At 47.7% G+C, this 17,307-nt stretch overlaps 1 protein-coding gene across 1 annotated transcript in view; it reads right to left on the bottom strand.

Moving 5' to 3' along the window:
* The window catches only part of CNN1 (calponin 1), a 74,676-nt gene that overhangs the window by 6,497 nt on the left and 50,872 nt on the right, over positions 1-17,307 (bottom strand). Inside the window, exons 2-4 of the mRNA XM_077261937.1 lie at positions 10,556-10,677; positions 10,413-10,479; positions 9,650-9,787 (exon numbers count right to left, since the gene is read on the bottom strand). Of these exons, the coding sequence (XP_077118052.1) occupies positions 9,650-9,787; positions 10,413-10,479; positions 10,556-10,677 (327 nt within the window). The remainder of the gene's footprint in view (positions 1-9,649; positions 9,788-10,412; positions 10,480-10,555; positions 10,678-17,307) is intronic.

Here is a 17,307-nt window from a genome sequence, read left to right as displayed (position 1 = left end):
GCTCAAGATTAAAGTCCACATGAGACACCCAAAGAACCTAGATAACTTGGAGAAGATCTGCATGGAGGAGTGGGCCAAGATAACTCCAGAGACCTGTGCCGGCCTGATCAGGTCTTAGAAAAGACGATTATTAGCTGTAATTGCAAACAAAGGTTATTCCACAAAATATTAAACCTAGGGGTTGAATAATAATTGACCCACACTTTTATGTTTAAAATTTATAACAATTTAACTGAGCAACAAAACTTTTTGGTTTGTAAGATTTATGCATCTGTTAATAAATCCTGCTCTTGTTTGAAGTTTGAAGGCTCTAACTTATTTGCATCTTATTAAACCTGCTAAATCTGCAGGGGGTTGAATACTACTTGTAGGCACTGTATATATATATATATATATATATATATATATATATATATATATATATATATATATATATATATATATATATATATATATATAAATATATATATAATCTAGATAGATATAGATATCTTTATATATTAGATAGATAGAAAAGCCTGCAATCATCTGCCGCGTACAGAACAAACACAGAGGGACAGGTTAGAATAGATATATATACATAGAATAGATGTATATATGCAGTATATGTCAGAAACACACATATATATGTATTTATATTGCACAGAGAGACAGAAGAAAAGCCGGTAATTCATCTGCCGTATTCTGTAAAATCACAGCAGGAGCCGGCAGGATAGAATAGATGGATTACATACAGTAAATACATATAGAATAGGTAGAGATATAGATGTCAGTGATAAATGCAATTAGTGCAGTGTGTGTGCAGCTTACTGTACATGTATTAAATGAATAAAAGATTATTTTTCGGAAAAAAATGGTGTTTGCCTCCCGCCAATTTTCGTAACCAGCAGAGGGAAAGCCGACGGCTGGGGGCTGATTTTTATAGCCTGGGAAGGGGGTAATACCCATGGAGCTACCCAGGCTATTAATATCAACTCACAGCTGTATACTTAGCCTTTACTGGCTATTAAAATGGGAGACCCCCCCAAAAAAATGACATGGGGTCCCCCTATAATTAATAACCAGCAAAGGCTATGCAGACAGCAGCGGGCTGATTTTAATAGCCTAGGAAGGGGCCATGGATACTGAGCCCACCCTGGCTGAAAACAACAGCACTCAGCCGCCCCAGAAAAGGTGCATCTCTAAGATGCGCCAATTCCGGCACTTGGCCTCGCTCTTCCCACTTGCCCTGTAGTGGTGGCAAGTGGGGTGATAGTTGGGGGGGTTGATGTTACCCTACGTCAGGTGACCTCAAGTCAACACAGACACCCAGAATAAAGTCCTGTAATTGAAAGAATGACACAGACTCCTTTAATATTCTTAATTAAACCATAATTACGACCTCGCCCATTCCCCCGATGCCCTCGTCATCTGCAAAAGAGTTACAAAAAAACAAACCGCAATATTCCTCACCTTTCCGCAGAGATGCTTTGAATCCATTTGTCCCGAGACGGGTCCAGCTCTGCTACATCTAGATGGCAGGCTGCATAATGCGACCATACAGCCTGTCATCCAGCAGAGAAGCTGAGCACTGTGTGCTCAGAGTCTCTGTGTGAACTGCTGTTCCCTGTCTGAGGGCACCGCAAGTGTCAGAAGGGTCTCCTGCTCGCGATGCCGTCAGACAGGGAATAGAACGGCCAATGAACTTACTTCACCTATGTGACGTCGGCGCACTTGTCCATATTCTATGGTAGTGGGACCCCGGCCTTACAGCCGCTCTGACTCATGTGTCTGTCATATCCTACTCAGGATCAGTAATGTAATGCATGTGCACAGTGACTGCTCCAGCAGGATAGTGGGTGCAGCTCTGCTCAGCTGCTACTCACTGTGCTGATTGTGGGTGCGGTCGCTGCTGAACCTGCAGTGTGCTCCTGAGCTCCTGGGAACCACCACCTCTCCACCCGGGGACCTGCTCTCTCTCTTACCCAGGGAGGGAGTGGGTTTCCTGGGATGAGTGAAGGAGCCAAGTCCCAGGCTTCTGCTTCCCGGACCAGGCTGGCGGGGGGCAGAAGGAACCAGCAACCAGCCTGCACATCAGAGGATTCGGGGGTGAGACGCTCCACCAGGAGTCGCAGCAATGTGGCTCCTACTCCCCCCAGGTCTGCAGAGACCCAGAGAAGCCGCAAGGCTTCCATGGAGGAGAAGCCTGCTAGTGTGCAAGATGGCAGTCCTTCTGGAGGAAAGCTGAGTGCTCACGGAGGTGAAGCCGACCTCACTGAAGAGGGTTGGGCGCTGCAGAGCCCCCGGGAGTCTGTGTCCACCTATGCCTCCCGGGTCATGAGCCACCTCCGTGAGTATGAAGACGCAAGCAAGACCATCACGAGGCTCCGAGAGGAGCTGCGCTGCACAAGCAACAAAGCTGCAGGTTCCTCCAAACCGAGGAAGAATCAGCTCCAGGCGGAGGTAAGGAGACTGAAGGATGACATCAATGAGCTTGAAGTCAGAAAAGCTCTCATCAGAGAAAAAAGTGGACCATTTAAGGAAAAACTTATTAATGAAGATCGATTCAGAGAAATGGCTGATAACAGAGAGCAAAGGCAGATGGGGCTGCAGCCTGAGTGCCAGGTGGATGATGATGATGAGGAGGAGGATGATGACCAGCAGAAAGCTCCACCTGGCAGCCTGCTTAGTCACTCACAGGCCACGTGCAGCGAGGTCCCTGCTGGACAGGCGACAATGACATCTCGTCGCAGTTCTGCTGGCTCTGGGGAGGACAGTGACATCGACCAGGGAGGGGCACTAATGGCAGAGATCAAGCTCCTGGAGTCCCCAGTGTGCCTTCAGAACTTCCATCTTGGTGATGATTTGCCAGAGGAGGCACCTGGGGGCCGGAAAAAAAAGGTGAAGAAGATCAAACCTAAGCTGCAGGAAGCGGTAAGCTATGTATATGCCCCCCTCCCTGTACCCCCTGAGTCGGCTGCAGGGTCAGCTCACTGTATAAGCCCCGTTGCCCAGCCCAGCCCGGGTTCTGCTGTGGATCCGGTGCAAAGGCGCGGGGAGACTACAAAGCAATGTAGTGAGGCGCAGAGCTCCGTTTCTGCTTGTAGTAGCAGGGACGTAGCAGCAGGTGCATCAGCCGAGAGGCTGGACAGTGAGGGCGGCCCGGCGGCGGGCGAAAAATCAGGCCACGATACTGTGGTGCGCTCCCCAGTGGGAGGGGGGAGCAGCCCGGTGTCAGGGGCAGCTCCGGTAGCCTCGGTGCCCCTGAATGCTGTTGCCGCTGATCACTTAGTTGAGAAGCGGCGGCAGTGTGAGGGGGTTACCGGGGCTGGGCGTTCCGGTCCTCCCACCAAAGTCCTGTTCTGTGTTGGCGCCGCTGGTCAACAAGATCCTGATGCTAAGGATCAGCGGTGCCTCACAGCAGCGAAAGATCAGCGGCGCCTGGTAGCAACCATGAAGCAGCGGAAAATATCAACTGATGATGCGGAGGGCACACATAAAACCAGGGGTGAGGTCACCTCCAGTTCTGTGGAGGAGACTCAGCCCCTTGTGCCTGATGATGCGGAGGCCAAAATGTCACCCCCTGTTGTCACTGGTCCAGCAGGAGTGAATGTGGTGGTGGGTATGGATGAGGAAAACTCTTTGTCTAGTGGTGTGGTTGCTGGTTTGGTGGAGGGTGAGGAGGTTATGGAGGTGGGTAATGGTGATACTGTTGGTGTGGATGTGGTCACTGGTCCGGTTGCCCCCCCGGTGGTGGCAGCACCTGTCAGGAGTTATGCCGCTGTCACCTCCAGGGGAAATAGGGCGTCCTCCTCGTCTCTGGGCTCTGGGGACGGCATGTTGCAACGGCGTCTCCTGGAGGCTCTAAAGAAGGGAGAGAGATCACTAATGGTAGAGGGTCGAGAGGTTGATCTATCCTTCTGGATAGAGAGGCATGGCCTCGGGGCCTTCCGAGAGCAAAGAGGGGGGGATACAGTGTGGTCCCTCCCAACAGCCGGGCCGGGTAGTGTGCGTAGGAATGTGGTCCGTCTTCGGTGGAGGGGCAGTGATGCGTGTCCTCCAAGGTCGAAGGTTGTGGAGCTCCTGCTGAGGATGGGCTTCAAGGCGATTGACATCTACGCCTTGATACATCCCTATTCCACACCTGAGTTTGATGTCAGCTTTGTTCGGCCGGAGGGGCTTGAACTTTTCTGGTCAAACTATGAGTTGGCAAAAAATGAGCCCGGCTGGCGAGACTTTGCCGTTCAGGCGGTGTCTCGCCAAAATCAAGTCAAGAAAGTGACCGTGATGACATTTAACGAGTCGCTTTCTTGTTATGACATCATGACGTGGCTTGGCCGGTATGGAGAGGTAGTGGAGATGCCAAAGAAAAACCGTGACGAGTTTGGTATCTGGTCAGGGGCCTGGACGTTTATGGTAAAACTTAAGCGTTCAGGTGGTACGGTTGCCCACATACCATCATCTGCCTTCCTGGGTAGGGATCGTATCCTGGTCTTCTACCAGGGGCAACCGAAGCTCTGTCACAAGTGCGGCGACCCCACACACTTCAGCGCAAACTGCACTGTGCAGAAGTGTGCATTGTGTGGGGATGTCGGCCATCTTGCTGCATCTTGTGTGGAGATTAGGTGCCACCTGTGTGGTGAGTTAGGTCACCCATTCAGCCGTTGTCCTCGCTCCTTCGCTAACGCAGTCGTGACCCCGGTGGGAGAAAGCCGTGAGGCTGATTCTGCTGGGGAAGGGACTAGCAAGGGTGAGGGAGCTGAGGGGCCAAGGAAGAAAAGCAATAAAAAGACGCCTGCCCAGCTAAGGCGTCTAGACAAGCGCAGACAGGATAGGGAGCTGGGCGAGCCTCGGGCTACTGGGGCGGCCCCTGTCCTGGATGCCAGTCTTGCTGCTGAGGCCCCAAGGGATGATGAGTTGGATGAGGAGGTCAGGAGGATCCACAGGGAGGAGAGTGCCACTGCCTCAGAGTCCTCCCATTATGAAAGTATGGATGAGGATAATAGGCAGTGGCTAGAGGACAAGCGTAAGCTCGGCACCAAAAAGAAGAGAAAGAAGGGAGATAAAAAATCTTCTCTCACTCTGACCAAGGTACCTAAGGAAGGAAAAACCGACTCCCCTCTGGTTGGTCTTTCTAACCGGTTCCAAGCCCTTGAAAACATCTCTTCCTCTAAGGAGGAAGCTGAGGGTGAGGTTCTGGCTTCGGCGGGGCTCACAGGGGGCGCCGAGTCTCCTCCTTCTGGGAACGTAAGATCCTTGGAGGGAGGGACTGGCCCAGAGTCCGGAGACGAGGACGAAAAAAATAAAAAACGCGTGGAAATGGATACCTCCATGTCATTAAAGAGGGGGAAGGATTCCTCCTCTGAGGCAGAGGATAAGGGGAGTGGGAAAAAGAAAGCCATCTAACTCAATCACCAATGATGGCGGAACCCACTCCGTTGACGCTGGCGTCCATTAATGTCGCCAGCATAAAGTCAAATACAGCTAGATTTGCGGCCTTTGATTTTCTCAGCCGGGTTGAAGCTGACATTTTCTTTTTGCAAGAGACCAGGCTGCCAAACATGGCAGATGTGTTTAAAGCTAAGAGGGAGTGGAGACTCGGGCCCTCCTATTGGTCTCTTGCGGCCGAGCCGTATAGCGGAGTGGCGGTCCTTTTTACCGCACCGGTGGAATGCCGACGGGTTATTGAGTTAGAAATGGGGAGGTGCCTGATCTTAGATGTCCTCATGAAGGGACAAGAGCTCCGGCTCATTAACATCTATGGTCCCCAATCTAAGTGGGACCGGAAGTGTCTCTTTATGAGGATCAAGCCCTACCTTTTTACAAGTCGGCAGGTTGTTTTTGGAGGGGACTTCAATGCTGTCACGAGGCCCTGAGATAGAGGAGGTTCCAGAGACAAGCTGACTTATGATAGCGTCGCCCTTAATAGTATAGCTAGTGAGGCTCGCCTGGTGGATGTCCACATTCGGCACACCCCAGGCCACGAGGGGTTCACCTATCATAGAGGTAACTGTAGGTCCAGAATAGATAGGTTTTATTTAAAGGAGGAAGCTGTCTCTTCAGCAGTGTCTGTTGTTGAGGTGGAGTTCTCCGACCACTGTTTAATTTTGTTTTCTCTGAATGTTACAGAGACCCTCCGGATGGGAAGAGGCTTTTGGAGGCTCAATTCGTCTCTCTTGGAAGAAGCGGAGATAAGACAGTCCTTTGAGGATTTTCTTCAGAGCCAGGTACCCTTACTGGATCTTTGTAGTAGTAGGTCAGAGTGGTGGGAGATGTTCAAGGAAAGGGTGGCGAGATTCTTCCGCCAGCTCTCGAGCCTCAGGAGTCTGAGCAGGTACCGCCTGTATCAGGGTCTGAGGAGGAAACTCGAGCATCTTGTCTCAACTGGAGGTAGCCGCGAGGAGATCTCCAGAGTGAAATCTTTGCTTATGAGGTGTCAGTACGATAGACACGCATCTTTGGTTTTTGAGAGGGATTACGGGAAGTACCGCTCACCCGACCCTTACAGAAACTGCAAGATGTCAGTGAATAGTAAAGTAGTTACAGGACTGGTCGACACTACGGGGTCCCTGAGGAGATCCAGATCAGGGATCCTGGAGGTTGTCAGATCCTTCTACTCGCACCTCTTGGGGAAGAGGGATCTTGATTGGGATGAGATGTCGGCTTTCCTGGCAGAAGCTGTCCCCGAACCAGGGGTAGACCCCTCTCTTGACGTTTTGACAGAAATGATCAGGGAAGAGGAAGTTCAGTTGGCGATTGAAGGGCTTGCTCCCAAAAAATCGCCTGGTCCAGATGGCTTAACATCTGAATTCTATAAGACCTTTAAGGACGTTTTGGTTCCCCTCTTGACTGAGGTATTCAATGAGTGTCTTTCCTCGGGCACTCTGCCGAAGTCAATGAGGAGGTCTGCTCTGATCATCTTGTCAAAGGGTAAGGACCCGTCTTGCATTGAGAATTGGCGTCCCATAGCGCTTCTCAATGCAGACAGGAAGGTTCTAGCAAAGGTGCTGTTTAATCGGCTGGTGAAATTTGCACCCCGACTCCTTTCGGGGGCCCAGCATTGCTCTGTTCCAGGCCGCAGCACATTTAGTGCTGTGCTCTGTGTCCGAGAGGCAGTGGAGCAGGGTAGGGCTGGTCACTGGAAGGGGTACATGCTGTCACTGGACCAGGCAAAAGCGTTTGATCGGGTTAATCACGAGTACCTCTGGTCCGTCCTTCTGAGATATGGCCTGCCGGGGGGGTTTGTTGATTGGCTTAAGACCTTGTACAGTGGGGCAGAGAGTTTCCCGCTTGTGAATGGTTGGATTGGTAGCTCTTTTGAGGTTGGGTCCGGTGTTCGCCAGGGTTGTCCCTTGAGCCCGCTGCTGTACGTGTTTGCGATTGACCCTCTTCTTAGGAGGGTGGAGCATGGACCGTTGGCCGGGATCAGGATGGATCAGGCAGCACCGGAAGCCACTCTGAGGGTGGTGGCGTATGCCGATGATGTCACTGTGTTTGCTTCCTCTCACGAGGAGGCAGGGTGGCTGATGTCAGAGGTAGATCGCTACTCGGAGGCATCCGGGTCCAAGATCAACCGGGATAAGTGTGAGAGTCTCTGGCTGGGAGGAGGAGATCCTGGTTTTGATCTCCCGGACACCCTTCCAGGACCCAAAGTCTCTGCAAAAGTCCTTGGCATCGAATTTGGCCAGGGGGATTACCCCAAACAAAATTGGGACAGCAGGCTAGAGATCGCCACTCAGAAGGTGAACCAATGGAAGGGTTGGTCTTTGACCCTAAGGGAAAGGGTAAACCTGAGCAAAACTTACCTGCTCCCTTTACTGATTTATCTGGGCAGTGTGTGCATCTTGCCGGAATCTCTCTGGACTCGGGTCTACAGTTTGTTCTTCCAACTGTTATGGGGGAATAGACTGAACCTGGTCAAGAGGGAGGTTACTTACCGTACAAGGAGACTAGGAGGGTTGGGTATGGTCAACCCTGTGGTATTCCTTGTGGATACCTTCATTAAGATCAATATCGCAAACCTCTGGAAAGAGAGGGCTCCTCCGTGGGTATTCTCCTGTAGGGGATGGTTTCAGCCTTTCTTCCAGGAATGGGAGACAGGAGGGCAAGTGAAGGATCTTCGCACACCGCATGGACATCTTCCGGCTTACGCTACCTTGGTTCTGAAGGTAATTCGTCGGTGGGGTCTGGGAATGTGGGAGATCAGGACTCTGCCAAGGAAACTACTTGACAGTAGGGTTCTGTTGACCCATTTCCAGAGGCCTCTGGCGCTCAGGGACTGCCCAAGTCGGGATCTTGGGGTGGGTTTGCATCTTTTGAATTCTATCAGGATCCCCTCGAAGTTTTGGGACTTGGCTTGGCGCTGCTTCCATGGGAAACTGTGTGTGAGGGACAATCTGAAGTGTAGGAGCTCTGAGGACAGGAATTGTCCTCGGGAGCATTGTGGTACCTTGCTGGAAAGCATGGACCACTTCCTGCTTCATTGTCCCTTCAACACAGAGGTGTACAACAGGGTGGGCGCCTTCATTGGCTGGTCTCGGCTGGCCGGTCTCTCCTATGCGGAATGGGCCTATGGAGCATTCGGAGACCTGGGTGGTCGGGACCGCTGCACCTTATTTATAGTTAGCGCAGTGGTTAGGTATCACACGTGGAACGCACGGTGCTTAGTATCGACGCAACGAAAAATCCTCCCAGTGGACGATGTGTTTAGGACCATACTCGGTGACCTGGTGAAGGTGCGCTCTCTGGAGTATGGGAGACTGGGCGCACGGAGGGCCGCGCTCCTCTGGAGGGGCTTTTCTTTTAGTGTGCCCTAGTCTGGTCATCTCCTTTCCTGGTGGTGGGCTGCTGCTGACACTGTAGATTTTTGTTTTGTTTGATCATTATACAGTGATGTAGGGCTGCAGGCGCCGAACTTGGGCTTTGTGTTTTGTAATTATTGTGGTGTGTGCTGCTGTATATAATGTATATATTGTAAAAAAAATGGGGATATAGATTTGGGTGTAGGTGTTAGGTTGGGTGGTGGGAAAAGGGGGGAGGTGGGATTATCTTGTGGGACTATGGGACACCGGGTTGTTTGGGGGAAAAACTGGCACTGCCTGATCTGGCCTATGGACGTGGACATGGACTGAGGCATGAGACGCAGGACCAGCTCTCAGGTCAGTGCGGGGGGTTGGGAATGGAGGATAGCTTGTAGTATTGTATATATTTGTTTAATTTGTAGTTATTTTATTTAAAACTTTAAAAAAAAAAAAAAAAAAAAAAAAAAATTTTCATGTATATAGTCTTTGTTTTCCATTGTTTATTTTATTTGTTATTATTATTTTGTTTGGTGACCGGACCTGAAGTTATTGTTCTGTATATACTGTATAATATGTGTGAGAGGAGAGAATGAGCGGCTGGACCAGTGTTCAGTATACTGATTATTTTCTGGCTAATATTTTTGTTATGTTTTCTGCTATTATTGTTATGTTTTTTTCATTTTTATAATAAAAGATCTACAGGATGTAACTCAGGATCAGTAATGTAATGTATGTACACAGTGACTGCACCAGCAGAATAGTGAGTGCAGCTCTGGGGTATAATACAGGATGTATCTCAGGATTAGTGCAGCTATGTCCTGGTTGATTATATAGATCCTTAATGATGTGACCTGACTACAGCGTCGTACCATGCTGGCCAGTGCGAGCAGTGTGGACTGGACTTGGGTGAGGTTGGTGTTCTCAAACAGGTCATTTGCTTCAAATATATCGTGTGGTCTGAGTCCGTACGCTGTGATGGCCTTAATGAAGTTTCCAATGTTTTCCAGCTGCAGAGACAAAAAAAGCAGAAAAATATGATCATGGGAAAAATATTCCTTAAATGAGTTGAAAAAAACAAGTCTGCATCTTTCCATGGATTGTACCTAGTCGCAGTACCACAAACATCCTGTATAAAGGGGGGCACTGGTTTAGAAAAAAAATAGTCATGTTTTTCTAATCCTGGAGTGTGGCTTTAAAGCGAAGGGTTTTTTTTTTTGGACCGGGGCTAATTTTCGTCAGGCACTGTATCTTACGGTTATAGTTATAAGTAATACAATGCTTGTCTATCACGTGATCGCTCAGATACCATTGATATCCAGATGATGGCGCCGGCTTCTCACCGACTCAATATCTACTGCTATAGATGTCCATGAAGCTAAAGGAGGGTCCACCAGAGGATTCTCTAGTAGACCGGTGGTCCAGTCCAACATCAAACCAGTAGTTACAGCCACACCTCTGGCTTCAGTAGTAAAATCATCCTGACAGATTCCCCTTAAAGACCTAGAAAATAATCTTTTGTAGTCTGTAGTCAGATTGTAGTCTGTTGCTAAGGAGCGAGTATCAACAGTGCTAACACTATGGTGCTCAGTGTCAGCAGGGTGCAGGAAAGCCACCACGGTCTATTTCACTGACCTGATGCCAGTTTTGTGTAGATTCATTGACCCTCTTGACGGATCCAGGCTGCAGCTTATTAATTAAACTGTGGGAGAAAGAATGAGAAAAACAGAATTAAGCCGTATAGTTTCCGATGACTCCCTCCTGTATAACGTACTCACTCGCACAGGATGGCGCCATCTTTCAGTGACTCCATAAACTTGTTTCCGATCTTCCTTCCGGTTGTGCTTTCTATCCACTCCCTCAGCTCGGCCTCCAGGTGGGGGTCATACTTTGAGGCCAACTAAAAGTAGTGAAAGCAGAGTGTCAGAAGCGGTGCCTGTAACACTGCTGAGGTCACAGGGTGCTTGTGGGGGTCTCCAGGATATAAATGACGCAAGAGCAGCGTGGTTCCTTGGTACAGACGTTTAGCTTAAAGAGATTGCCCAAAATTGGGGAAAAAAACTTTTTTTTCCCCAAAACAGCGCCACTCCTATATATAGGTTGTCACTAGTATTGCAGCTTAACACTACTGAATGGCATGATTTGGAGATGCAGTACCACGCACAACCTGTAGACAAGGGTGGTGCTATTTTTGGAAGAAGCTGCCTTCTGTTTCTACCCCTTTAAGAAATTATCGTACTGATTTTTTTTATATGTGGATTTTAGTGGCAGAAAAATGTGTTGTTTTTGTTGCATTTTTGCTGTTTTTTTTACGCGTTTATTGTGTTTGAGGTGTTTTTCGTGCTTTAGTTAATTCGGTGTAAAAACATGTAGTGTTTTTTTCCACATAGAAACACGTGAAGGCGACGTTCACACAGACTTTGAAGCAGATCCACATCAAATCCACATAAAAAAAACTCTGTGAACGACAGAGGTGTGGTGTTTTTTTTTTGCTGAGTTTTTTTGTGCAGAAATTCTCCAAAAACCTCAAGTTTTGATTGGAGAGTTCAAGAGTTTCTGCTCCGAAAACAAAGAGTTTTTTCATGTGGATTTCGGAACAGAATCTGCTCCAAAATTCACGTAAAAAAACCAACCCAGTGTGAACATAATCAAAGACTAAAATTATGTACCAAGGACCCTCCAAAATCATAGGACATTTCTACCCCTCTTATGTGGGAGACAGAGGACCCCACAAGCACGACTAATGTACAGATGTTGGCCTGAAGGACTCATTTATCACAAGTGTTTACTAGGCCTTCTTGTTTCCCAAATGCAGCCAATCAGAAATAAGCTTTCATTGCTTAGACTGTTCCTGTAAAATGAAAGCCGTGCTCTGATTGGTTGCTAAGGGCGACAAGGCTCCATTTATCTTTTAGACAGATTTGAAGAGGCCTAATGTTTAGGAAATTCACCCCAAAAATTAATAATTATTCATCTTCACAAGAAAATGGGGATCACTATCAAAAATATAATATAATATTACATGAACCTCCTGTGGTAACGAGTAATGGGGTAGATGTGTCAGAATGGGGACAAAGGAAATTGGCAGTAGTTGCCCATAGCGATGATCAGTTTAGGCCGAATTCAGACAATCATGAAGCCTCAGGTTTCTTGACTTGAACTCAACAGCCGGTTCGGATACCAAGGCATGCAGCTGGTTCATACACAGACCAAGTCTTGTACACTGTCCATGTTTCGTACACAGACCACGTCTTATACATGCACCACGTTTCGTACCCTGATCACGATTCATACACGGACCACGTCTCATACTGTCCACGTTTCATACATGGACTACATCTCATACACGTACCACATTTCGTACACTGACCACAACTTGTACATAGACTACGTTTCATACACTGTCCACGTTCTGTACACTGTCCACGTTTCGTACACTGACCACATCTTGTACACAGACCATGTTTCATGCATGGATTACGTCTCATACATGTACCACGTTTCGTACACGGACCACATCTCGTACACTGTTCACATCTAGTACACTGTCCACAGCTCGTACACTGTCCACGACTTGTACACTGTCCACGACTTGTACACGGACCACGTCTTGTACACGGACCACGTCTTGTACACGGACCACGTCTTGTACACGGACCATGTCTTGTACACGGACCATGTCTTGTACACGGACCATGTCTTGTCCATGGACTACGTCTCATACAAGTACCACATTTCGTACACGGACCATGTTTCGTACATGGACTACGTCTCATACACCTACCATGTTTCGTACACGGACCGCATCCCGTACACGGATCGCATCTCGTACACTGTCCACGTTTCGTACACGGAACACATCTCGTACACGGACCACCTATTGTACATGGACCATGTCTCGTACACGGACCCCGTTTCATACATGGACTACGTCTCATACATGTACCACATTTCGTACACGGACCACGTCCCGTACATGGACTACATCTCGAACACTATCCACGTTTCATACACTGTCTACAACTTGTACACTGTCCACGACTTGTACACGGACGGACCACCTCTTGTACACGGACCACCTCTTGTACACAGACCATCTCTTGTAAACGCACGTCTTGTACACGGACCATGTTTTGTACACTGTCTGTCTCGCACACTCTCCACATCTCGTACACTGTCTATGCCTCGTACAAGGACCATGTCTCATACACTGACCACGTCTCGTACACTGTCTATGTCTCATACACTATCTATGTCTCGTACACTCTCCATGTCTCATACACTGACCACGTCTCGTACACTGTCTATGTCTCGTACACGGATCACGTCTCGTACATGGACCACATCTCTTACACTGTCAATGTCTCGTACACTGTCTATGTCTCATACACGGACCACGTCTCGTACACTTTCCATGTCTCGTACACTGTCCATTTCTCATACACTGACCACGTCTCGCACACGGACCATGTCTCGTACAAGGACCACGTCTCGTACACGGACCACGTCTCATACACGGACCACGTCTCGTACACGGACCATGTCTCGTACACTGTCCATGTCTCGTACACTGTCCATGTCTCATACACTGACCACGTCTCGTACACTGTCCACGTCTTGCACACTGTTTATGTCTCATATACGGACCATGTCTCGTACACTGTCCACATCTCGTACAAGGAGCATGTTTCACCAACGTCTGAATTTGGCCTACTTGTCAAACTTTAATTACTTGCTATGGGAAATGACTCCTTTTGTACCATCTTTGATAAATCTCCCCATCATATCAAAACAAGATTTACAAACTAAATCCCCCAAAAGTCCAAAATGTGTAATTCTTCACCTCTACCCCAGATACTGATATGCAATGTCATGAAGTAGTCCTTGCCTGTTAGACATAATTAATCGATGGACGCATTTTTTAAGGTTACTGTCCCTTTAACGCTGGCCTCTCCTGTCTGTTTTATTGTCACCAAATTCAGCAATTGGCGAATGTGGAGCAGAGAAGCGGAGTTATCTCCCTGCGACCAGGCGGCAGGTTGGCAGGTGGGTGCCCAGTTATGGCTTTGTTCATCTGGGTTGTAATTAATCAGGGAAATGCATTGTCACATCTGGCCGAAATGGAAAAAGATTAGATTTACTGAAGTTGGCGCATAAGGAAAATATGGCGTTCTCATCATCAGCGACCAAGCAGATGAAATCCTCAGTGCAGATCACACGCTGTACGCACACAAGTTACCGCCGTGCCCTCAGATGCCAATTATGCCCCCATTAATAGAGCCAGTTGGTATATTTTAATACGTAGATAAATATTGTGCATCTAATACAATTTGTGCTTTATTTTCCCAACATGTCTAGGATCTCTGCTTGCTGTCAGTGAATGGGAAGATTCTTTAATTACATCCAGAAATGGATTTACCTATAGGAGGCCCTTGTAAGGAAACCTGAGGAAGGGCAAATTTACATATGCGTAGACTGTGTATTTATATGAAAATTATGCATATGTTAACTAGGTGATCGCTGAGCTGTGGGACTGAGAGGAGGACACCCAGGGGGGTCAGTGGTATCTGGAAACTTGCAAAAGGTCCAATTTCTTACTCTAGCCTTTTGTCTAAATGTCCTGGCCAATACAGTTTCGCTTACTGGTGCCCCCTCCTAGCACCTATCATGTAGAAGAGCAGGGGTCCCAAAACCAGTCGTGAGCCCCTGATGCCTGGCTCGTGGCTGAAAGTTTATGTGAGTGCCACTCAACTGTATGGTGTCCATAAGAAGCATCAGTACCTGTTGGGGGGCACAAAGCACAATATTACTTGATAAGGGACACTTGGGGCATGATTAATTTATAAGTGCCACTCAGAACATTACTGCTTCTTCAGGGGGTCCTCGGGGCATTATTGTATTAAAAGTGGGCACCTGGGGCATTGATCATTTTTAAGGGGGTACTCGCAGGAATATTAACTTATACGTGGGCCCTTATGGCATGAGTGCTTTATAAGGGGACACTCGTAACATTATTACTTTATACAGGATCACTGGAGCATTATTACTTAATAAGAGGGCACTCAGGGCATACGTACTTTATAAGGGGGTACTGGGGCAACTATTACTTTATAAGGGGACACTCATGACATTATTACTTTATACAGGATCACTGGGGCATTATTACTTAATAAGAGGGCACTCAGGGCATACGTACTTTATAAGGGGGTACTGGGGCAACTATTACTTTATAAGGGGACACTCATGACATTATTACTTTATACAGGATCACTGGGGCATTATTACTTAATAAGAGGGCTCCTGGGGCATACATACTTTATAAGGGGGTACTGGGGCCATTATTACTTTGTAAGGGGACACTCGTGACATTATTACTTTATACAGGATCACTGGGGCATTATTACTTAATAAGAGGGCTCCTGGGGCATACATACTTTATAAGGGGGTACTGGGGCCATTATTACTTTGTAAGGGGACACTTGTGACATTATTACTTTATAAGGGGGCTCTGGGGCCATTATTACTTTGTAAGGGGACACTCGTGACATTATTACTTTATACAGGATCACTGGGGCATTATTACTTAATAAGAGGGCACTCAGGGCATACGTACTTTATAAGGGGGTACTGGGGCAACTATTACTTTATAAGGGGACACTCATGACATTATTACTTTATACGGGAGTACTGAGGGCATTATTACTTGATAAGAGGGCTCCTGGGGCATACATACTTTATAAGGGGGTACTGGGGCCATTATTACTTTGTAAGGGGACACTCGTGACATTATTACTTTATACAGGATCACTGGGGCATTATTACTTAATAAGGGCACTCGAGGCATTATTACTTTATAAGGGGGCTCTGGGCCCATTATTACTTTGTAAGGGGACACGTGACATTATTACTTTATAAGGGGGCTCTGGGGCCATTATTACTTTGTAAGGGGACACTCGTGACATTATTACTTTATACAGGATCACTGGGGCATTATTACTTTGTAAGGGGACACTCGTGACATTTATACTTTATAAGGGGGCTCTGGGGCCATTATTACTTTGTAAAGGGACACTCGTGACATTTATACTTTATAAGGGGGCTCTGGGGCCATTATTACTTTGTAAGGGGACACTTAGGAGTTATGACATTATTACTTTATGCAGGAGTAGTGAGGGCATTATTACTTGATAAGAGGGCACTCGGGGCATACGTACTTTATGAGGTGGCACTTGCAACACTAATACGACTTATTAAAATGGGCACGCAGGGGGCTTCTAAGACTTCTTTGCTCAGCGTGTGGCTCATGACCATCTCTCGGAGATGAATGTGGCCCTCAAAGTAAGAAAGGCTGGGAAACGCTGATCCAGGGCTAGGGCCAGCATCACCACCCGATGCACGCGGGCAAGTGTCGGGGACCCTGGACAGATGGGGGCTCACTCACCCTTGGCAGGGTATAACCCTTTAATAGCATCAGACTGTGAAGGGACCCAGCACATCGACACGGGGAATGGAAACACCCAAGACCCGAGTCATCATTGTTTTTGCACTATTAGTGACTTTTTTTAATAAATTTGATCAAAGGTCAGTTTGGACACGGAGGTCCTTGTACGGTCCATGAAATAGATGTCTGAAGACCTCGTCTTTTTTATGGAAAATTGAAAGTAGTTACTAAAAGAGACATGTTAGGGAAGGAGACCTGTCTTCTGTAAATCCGTAAATTCCTGTAGGTTTGATCAACTTGATCTATAAAACTTACAGAAAACCTCTAATTTGCAAAAAGAATCTGGTGTAACTAACGCTGTCCTGAATCTGGTGAGGTTTTACTTTGGTTCCTGCTCCTCCCTGTTCCGGAGATATCGTCCCTCTCTTCTCTACATGTAAAGCTAGACTTGTTAGCCAAGTGGGTGTAGTCCTCAATTCTCTGTGGACATCTTCATGAGGATCACACCCCCTTGACTATCAAGACCAGATTTCCATATAGGGAAGATGGGCCACATCTCAGGAATGGAGAGGTACAAGAATAAAAAGTTCTAGATCCAGGAGAACAGCAGCATTAGAGACATTTATCAAAAATGTTTAGACTTTTTTGGGGTTTTTTTTCCTCAGCCTGTGTATGTAAACATTCACTGAGGGCAGCAGAGATCCAGAATTGGTGAGAAATCAGAGCACAAAGTACATTAGCAATTTGCAGAACTTCATGAGGACTCCCTATGATCAGGACCACCCCTGAGAAGTAGGCGAGTCACGTCACCTGCACAGTTGCCCACCTGGGGCGTATGTCAGATCATGTGACTTCTGGACCTTGCCCACCTGTACCAGAGCCAGTAACGTGAAGAATACGCAGTGTGCCCCTGAAATCTTTTGTATCATTCATTCCTGATGCCAGAGAGGAATGTAGGAGGGAGAATGGAGGAACTATGCGTGGGTGGTATGCGTAGGAGGAGGGGGCATGGAGGAACTATGCATAGGTGGTATACGTAGGAGGAGGGGGCATGGAGGAACTATGCGTGGGTGGTATATGGAGGAGGAG

Source organism: Ranitomeya variabilis, chromosome 5 (assembly GCF_051348905.1).
Source record: "Ranitomeya variabilis isolate aRanVar5 chromosome 5, aRanVar5.hap1, whole genome shotgun sequence".
NCBI classification, from domain to species: domain Eukaryota; kingdom Metazoa; phylum Chordata; class Amphibia; order Anura; family Dendrobatidae; genus Ranitomeya; species Ranitomeya variabilis.
The sequence above is the reverse complement of the archived record's forward strand: the minus strand, read 5'-3'. Positions and strand labels throughout refer to the sequence as shown.